General features: G+C 34.2%; 1 protein-coding gene across 2 annotated transcripts; it reads left to right on the plus strand.

The window, feature by feature from the left end:
- The first annotated feature begins 1963 nt into the window (after positions 1 to 1963).
- Positions 1964 to 7692, plus strand: UBC6 (ubiquitin-conjugating enzyme 6). 2 transcript variants are annotated; one of them, XM_088961613.1, is made up of 6 exons: positions 1964 to 2332; positions 2421 to 2500; positions 3211 to 3325; positions 3461 to 3513; positions 3663 to 3791; positions 7446 to 7692. In XM_088961613.1, exons 1-6 carry the CDS (start codon positions 2289 to 2291, stop codon positions 7574 to 7576), a joined length of 552 nt encoding a protein of 183 aa, XP_088817739.1. In that variant the 5' UTR covers positions 1964 to 2288; the 3' UTR covers positions 7577 to 7692. The 2 variants fall into 2 exon arrangements, with proteins under 2 accessions (XP_088817739.1, XP_088817740.1); XM_088961614.1 differs by having other exon boundaries at positions 1966 to 2332; positions 3723 to 3791.
- Positions 7693 to 7956: the final 264 nt, after the last annotated feature.

Genomic DNA, 7956 nt, shown 5'->3' on the forward strand with positions numbered 1-7956 from the left:
GCTAGTGCTACTAATAAACCATTTTCTTTCCTTTATTCATTATTTCCTCATCTAAAAATAAAAAATAAAAAATATAAAAAATACATTCATAGGGATGAATATGTAAAACAATATCTTTTCAAATATTCAAGTAAGGGTGATCATGGGCTCGACCGGGCTAGGTTTAGCACCTATGATAAGAGAGATAGCCCAGGCCTAGGCTCAAGCAGGACAGGGAATTGGGTCTATGCCTTTAAATATATTATATTTAATATGTATATTGTTTTATATTACATATGTTATAATGTGCATAAATATAATATATTATATACCATTTTAAGAATATCTATACATATAATATATCATAAAAATAAAATAAAACACATTATATATGTACATAATAATAAATATATGTATAATATATAAATATTACAGACTAGGCCAGGCTTGAAATGTTGGGACCAAGCCCAAATCCAGAAATTCATGGGCTGGGTCTAATTGGGCTTCTAGACTAGGGTAAGAATGACCGCTTTTAAATCAAACAGTTTATAAGTATGTAGAGGACGAATAAAAAGCAAAGAAACAAACTTCTCTTTTTTTTTGCTTTCTTAGACAGTACATATCAATTTTACCAAATGCATCTTAGTAAGTTTCATTTTTTTATCTTTTTTGCTAGAAAAAGAGTGGAGGTGAGGAGTAGGGTTGTAAATGGGTCGGATGCAAACTAGCTACATCGATATCTAATTCGATTATCAAACATCTGGATCTGCATCCAAAATCCAATATGTCAGACTTGTATCAGATTTGGGTTTAATATGCATCCGTGAAAAGAAATAAAAAAATAATTATTTTTAACATATATATACGTATAAAAAAATGTATATAAATATAAAATATTAAATGTATAAGTTTCTTGGCGTCCACACAATATATATTGTGTTTAAGTTTCTTGGCGTCCACAAAAACTTGTTGATTGTGGGTTAAAAAGACATTCTTATAGAAAATATATATAAGTTGAATTCAAATTACAAAAAATATATGAAGAGAATCTTAGCAATTATTATTATTATTATTATTATTATTATTTTGCTTCACAAGGCTACATATTATGTGGAACCAATGACAACCATTCAATTATCTCACTGTGGTCCCAAATATTTTGACTTATGGTGTAGCTGTAGTTAGGGATGGCAACAAGCCGAGCTTTTCACAAGCTACTCGAGCTCAGCTCGGCTCAGTTTCAACCGATTTTAAGCTCGAACTCGAGCCTACTAGTGCTCTGCATGTGAGGCTTGCGAGTCGGCTCGATATATATATATATATATATATATAATAAAATTATAGAAAACAATATATATATATATAATAAAAATATTATAATTCTTAAATTTTTAAATATCAAATAAAAATATTTATATATATAATTTTTTATTTTTATAAAATATTTTTCTCAAAATCAAACTCGAGCTTATGAATTTTTTACTCAAACTAAGCTCGAAGTCAAGGTTTTGACTCAAACCGAGCTTGAACCTTATAAAACAATCTCGAGCCGAGCTCAAACCTATTAGTATTTGACTCGGCTTGGCTCGAATCCACCCATAGCTGTAGCATTATAAATGGATCGAATTCGAGTAATGGTTAATTTAAAAGGAGTACAAATACAAATATATAAAGTAAAAATACATACAAAATAATACAAAATACACGATTTTGAACTCATTAAAATTCGCATGTCATCATATTATTGTATACTCGAACCCACAAAATTACTTGATCGAGGGGTAGGGATTTCCTGAGACTAGCAGAATTCGTACGCAACACAATGCATGGGCTTGGGCTATTGGGTCGAAATTCAGATTGATCGGGCTGTAATTTGCCGATTCCAGACTATTCGAGGTGATGCTCATCCAACGGTGTAGCATTAATGGAAGATATTGGGAGGTTTGGCTTTATAAAACACTTCCTATTGGGTGCTAAACAGCTTCCACTAATGATTTGTGAGAGTGGTGACTGTTAACTGTTGTCTGGTGGGGGCAGGATCAGACGACAGAAAATTATTTTTCAAGGAGTGCAGTCTACTTATTCCTATATTTATATTATTACAAAATAATAAAAAATAATTTCTTTTATCCTTTGAAATTTTAGGGCTGGGTGGTGCTTGGATGTCCTCATTTTCCTGTCATTCTGTCTCAACTCTGAACCGCTTTGCTTCTGTATCTTGGTCTCTGCTGCTAAAAAACTCATCTCTTTTTTCACCCATTTATACATTTCTCTGAAGCCACCGAAGAAGAGGGATTAATAATAACAAAATGTCTTCCCCAAGCAAACGCAGAGAGATGGACCTCATGAAACTGTAAAAATTTTAATTTTCATATTCAATCCTGTTTTATTTTTTCTTTGCTGGTAATTTTGACTCTGCTTTTGTTTATTTATTCCGTTAGGATGATGAGTGATTACAAGGTAGAGATGATCAACGATGGCATGCAAGAGTTCTATGTCGATTTTAATGGACCCAGTGACAGTAAATCTTCCATGCCCATATGTTTTCTCCTCGTATATATAATTATTTTTCGCCTTAATTCGTGTAGATAAAAATATATGAACTTTTTAGTATGTTTGCTTTTATCGGTTTATGTTATTTTGAGTTTATTATTATTTTCTCTGCTTCAATCGTGTTGACTATTAGTAGTACTTCAAACCCCGCATTGCCTCTCGATTCTGGTTGGAAGATAGATAGTAGTTAATGATTATTTTACTATTTCACTACTTCCCCTTCATTTTTTTTTTGTAATTTCCGGAATTAATTTATATTTTATGCCGTAGGGTCTGATGTGGGGTTTTAATTCTAAATCCTTGATTTAACCCTTTTTTTTTTCCATGGGTTCTCACAACAATAAATTTCTTTTCTGTTCAGATGAAATTAAAAGTAAAATATTCACTTTTCTGAGCGTCTCTTTGAGCTCGTTTTCTGCTTATCATATTTTCTCAGTTTCTAGTGTAAACCTAGAAATCATTTTAGCCATTTGTCTTTTTTTATTCTTTGTTTTGGTTACTGTTAACTGCTTCAGTTCTCAACATTGCTATTTAGTCGAATCGACCTCACATTCATTGCCAGTTCATAATCATAAGTAACTTCGCAACAATTAGTTGTAGATTGCAATACTTCTTTTGTGAAGATTCCTAGCAATTTGTTTGTATTGATATTATTATTTCTTATATGGATTGTGAAAGGTCTTTACCATGGAGGTGTGTGGAGGATCAGAGTGGAGCTCCCGGATGCTTATCCCTATAAATCTCCTTCAATTGGTTTTGTTAACAAGATTTACCACCCAAATGTAGATGAAATGTGAGTAATAACTAGGTGATTGCATTTTTTCCAATGTCTTCTTCATTAAGTATTTTCTGCAGGTAGTTTACAAAACCCATTAGGTTAAGGTTAACCACTCTGTGCATCTGTTTTTCATGGTTGTTTTAATTTCAGGTCAGGGTCAGTTTGCTTGGATGTAATCAACCAGACCTGGAGCCCCATGTTTGGTAAAAAAATCTAATTCAATAACTTGTTTTATTATGTGTGCATAAGATTGTCATGGCTTTACATAAGCACTGAATTTGGAATTGTTGTTGTCTTTCAATTTAATGGATTGATGCAATAGTATTCAGATGTTAATGCCAATGTTTCTCAGATCTAGTAAATGTATTTGAAGTGTTCTTGCCACAACTTCTTTTGTATCCGAACCCATCAGATCCATTGAATGGAGATGCTGCAGCTTTGATGATGCGTGATCGGGCTGCTTATGAGCAAAAAGTCAAAGGTAGTTTTCTTCTCAACATTCAATGTTCTCTAAATCAGTAATATTAAGATGGACTTATGGGAAACTCATTTACTATAGTTTTCCCTATATTTGCAATAATGATAGCCCTGAAAGCAATTGATTTTGGCCATGATACATTTGTATGGAACTTGATGATTTAATATTTTTCTCAGATTTACTATGTGCAGCTTTAATTAGATTTTGATTTCTACCTATATTAACATTTGTTAAATTACAAAAATGAGAAAATTTTCACATATGTCAAATTTTCATCATCAATCTCATCTAAGACTTATCCCAACTATATGGGATTGGCTACATGAATCCTGTTTACTAAGCTTAAATCTAATAGAAGCTATCTATTTTCAATTCTTATATTTTTCATTTTTACTGTTTGGTAGTTTGTTAGTAATTTAAATATTAATTAGGCAAAAATAGCTATAAATATGATCCAAGTTACCAACTTATTATCTTGCGCATAAACATTGGATGTGAAAACATTCTACCAAAACTCTCACTAAGCTCTAAATTAGGTAAACCATATGACTTGAAGTTGTAGTCAAGTTGTTTTCTTCTTCTAGGTGTAAGCCCTCTATCAAATAGGAATCATCCAATGGTGGGTCATGATGCTTTGAGTATTCAATAGATGTGAAGTTCTGAGAGTCTCGCCAAAACTGTAGTTCTTATAGCTTTTTGGTCCACAGCTTCTTAGGTTTGGTCATGATTTGGACTTTGGAGTGGAAAGCAGTACAGGGGGAAAATGAAGGAGATGTGGGTGGGAGTGAAATGGGAGAAAGGGTAAGTATAGCAATCGTATTTCATTGGTTAAAAGTATGAAACATAATTGTCAAGGCGACAAGGTGCCCTTGGAGGCTCGCCTTGCCTAAATGCCAAGCAGTTTTGTACTTTCTATTATAAAATGGTTTTTTATTCTTTATTTTTTGAGATTATAATTATAAAATAAACATTATTAAACTAAAATATTCATTTTGTGTGTTTATATACTAATTTCTTTTTATTATTTTCTTATTTGTTAGGGTTTAATCAACACAAACATTGCTAATGCTGTATTGAACCCTCAAGACTTCAAAACCTGAATCAGTAAGGTAGAATTAAAATTTTGACTAATAAACACATTTTCTTCTTCCATATCTTCTAATTTTTGTTCCATATCTTCTGTTTTTTCTTTTCTTCTTTTCCTATAACAAAAATAAGGGTTCAGCCCCTATATTTTTTCAATTTTCTTTTCTGTCTTCTTTTTCTTCTCATGAATATGTTGATTTTCTATACTTTAACATGAACTTTATACTTTTCTTATGAAATTTATGAATAATTATTAAGAAAATATGGTTATGGCACCTAGGGAACTACCCTAGGATCTATGTTTTTTACTTAAAAAATCCATCGCCTAGGCGACAAGGCACCCCCCTATCGCCTAGCGAGGCGCGAAAACTATGGTATGAAATAATGTAAAAAGGATTAACCATACTTTTTTCTGCGGGAAACCACCCTGTTAGGCACTATAAAATATATTTTCATTGAAGAATTTAATTGGTTATACCAAACTGAGGATGCTACAATGTGTAGCTTGTTCACTTCTGTTCCTGATGTACAGCCAACCACCAAGTTTGAAGTTCTCACTCTATTATCAAATTTCAAGTACATCGACTATTCAATCAAGAATCTGATGTTTATTGAAGGTTCAGAAAGTTGTAATCAAGTAATCTTAAACTTGCTCAAGTACCTAATCAAGTTTACTTCCATTCTCTAAACATGTTATGCTAAAGTTTTTTATTTTCCTCTTTTTAATCAGTCAGTTAATATTTTATTGATGTAGAATTTGAAAGTGTACAGCAAGTGCCAAGCACACCTTGTAGGTAGCCACCTATCCTATTTCAATAGCTTCCCTTTAGAGAGAAGAGAGACTTAGAAATTTTCACCCATTGAGACTAATCCCTGGACCCCAATAAGTCTAATTTCTGTTGGTCCTTTGTCTTGCTAGCCCATCAGCTAAATTATTATCAGATTTCAGTATCCAATTGTAGGATGACCTCAATTCTGATTGCCTGCTTGTTAATTTCGCTCATCAAGCGTTGATATTTTAAGCCCTTCTATAGCTCCTTTTATCCATCTTGTAATTACTTGTCAATCTCCCTCGATCAATATTTGTTTTTTCTGAGATTTAGGTATTTTATCAACCTTAGACCATGTGATACAGCCCATGTTTCAGCTTGAATTGAGTCACCAATACCAATGGCACAGAGTAAGTGGCTAGCATGCGCCCTTCCTAATTTGTACGCTCACCCTACTCCTGATAAGTCTTGATTCCCTAGGCCTCTGCCATGAAAGTTCATCTTAATTGTGTTTGAAGTTGGACATCAAACAATAGAAAGTATGGCTTGTCACTGAGGAAGAACACCTTATTAACGGGTGGGACAAAATATATTTTTCAAAGGAGGAAAAATGTTAATGTTTTTCCATTCCAACCAAGAACCAGTTGGTGCAATGTCAGCAACGAGGCCATCAAGTTGAATGTCAACAGGTGCTATTTGGGCAAGCATGTTAGGATTGGATGTGTTTTGGGGATGGCCTTGTTGTTTTCTTTTCTGGGGTTACACATTGACATACAAATTCCTATTTGGCAGAAGCTCTTGCCCCTTTTCTGGACTTGGCTTTTACATCCTCTTGTCTTAAGTTTAGCTCTCAAAACGCAAAACAATTAGATGCTTTAGTTGTCACAGTGGAGAGATGTGGGTAACACGACAAATGTGCTGTATCGTTCACAAAAGTGGAGGTGTTGCTGCCTTGAACATCTTTTTCTAGAGCATGTTGACAGAAACCAATAAATTGTACGATGGAGGATGTATTTCTACATCTGTTTGCCAGGAAGTGATGGTATGTTGTTTGATGGATTGTTTGACACAAGGGCTTCCACTGGTATCGGAAAAAACATTTTTTTGTTTTGTTGCAGTTATTTTTGTTTTGAAATCATGCATATTGGTGAACACCCCTTGTAAGGGCATCCTAGAAAGCGTGTCCCATGAGCCCATTTGGGAGGGCTTCTGCATCGAGTGAGCTGCTTCAGAGAAGCTACCTGGGTTAGCTTCACTGGAAAGTTGGTTTTATGGCTCAACTAAGCCTACTTTCGGCTTTCTAGAATTTTATCAAAATGGCTTCATGGCGTTCTGGGTTTCTCAGCTCATGGAACACCATACACCACTGTATGGAAGCCTCCCAAATGGGCATTGTATTGTGCTTGGTTGCCTGCAACTGGAGTTTCTATCTTCCTTCTTCACAAACTATGTTTAAATTAAACTTTGTCTATTGCCATTGTCTTTTGGGATGAGTTTCTACCAATATCGAAATTGAAAGTTGGCTACTTTTGCTTTTTGACCATGGTATACTTACTGAACTTTGTCTTTGTATTTTGAATAGTCTATTTTTTCTTTTTGACCACGGTACTTACTGAACTTTGTATTTTGAATATTACTCTGCTCAACTTATTTGGACTAGTAATGTTCCTGTCTACCTTATCATTTCATCTGCAGATGCAGCTTGTTACACTTAACTTTTTTTTTTTTGGGTCAAGTTGTTACACCTAACATAGTTTATGCTACATTGTCTTTCTTGCTCGTATGCTTGCTCGTGGGCCAGAATATTGTGAGAAGTATGCCAAACCTGAAGATATTGGAGCTGCCATGGAGGAGAAGTCCAGTGATGAGGAGCTAAGTGAAGATGAATATGCCTCCAGTGATGATGCAGTAGCTGGCCATGCGGACCCCTAGGTGCATTAATTCATATACCTCTTAGCAGTCTGTATCTGTACATGATAATTTAGCTTCAGATTAAACAAACTCGGTGCCGCAGAAGGCCTTATTTATTGTGAAAAGGGTTCTATTTACTTGGGCTGGGCATGCTGTAAATACATTTACTCTGCCTCTTTTGTTTTGGTTGTTGGGACTGCAAGATAACACGGCATTGGGAATAGCAGCAAGGTTAAAAGGGTAAAAGACTTAAACCTCCCTTCATTTATACCATAAAGGCTAAGACCTCCCCTCCATTTTTAAAATGGACTGAGGCTGCATTTGGCATTCCTTATTTCAAGGACTTATCTCCTTTTTGCAATTAACATGAAAATAAGTTTAAGGAATGTCAAATGCAGCCT

The sequence above is a fragment of the Nelumbo lutea genome, chromosome 1 (genome assembly GCF_056320005.1).
Source record: "Nelumbo lutea isolate HS-2025 chromosome 1, American lotus-T2T, whole genome shotgun sequence".
In the NCBI taxonomy this organism is placed as follows: Eukaryota; Viridiplantae; Streptophyta; class Magnoliopsida; order Proteales; family Nelumbonaceae; genus Nelumbo; species Nelumbo lutea.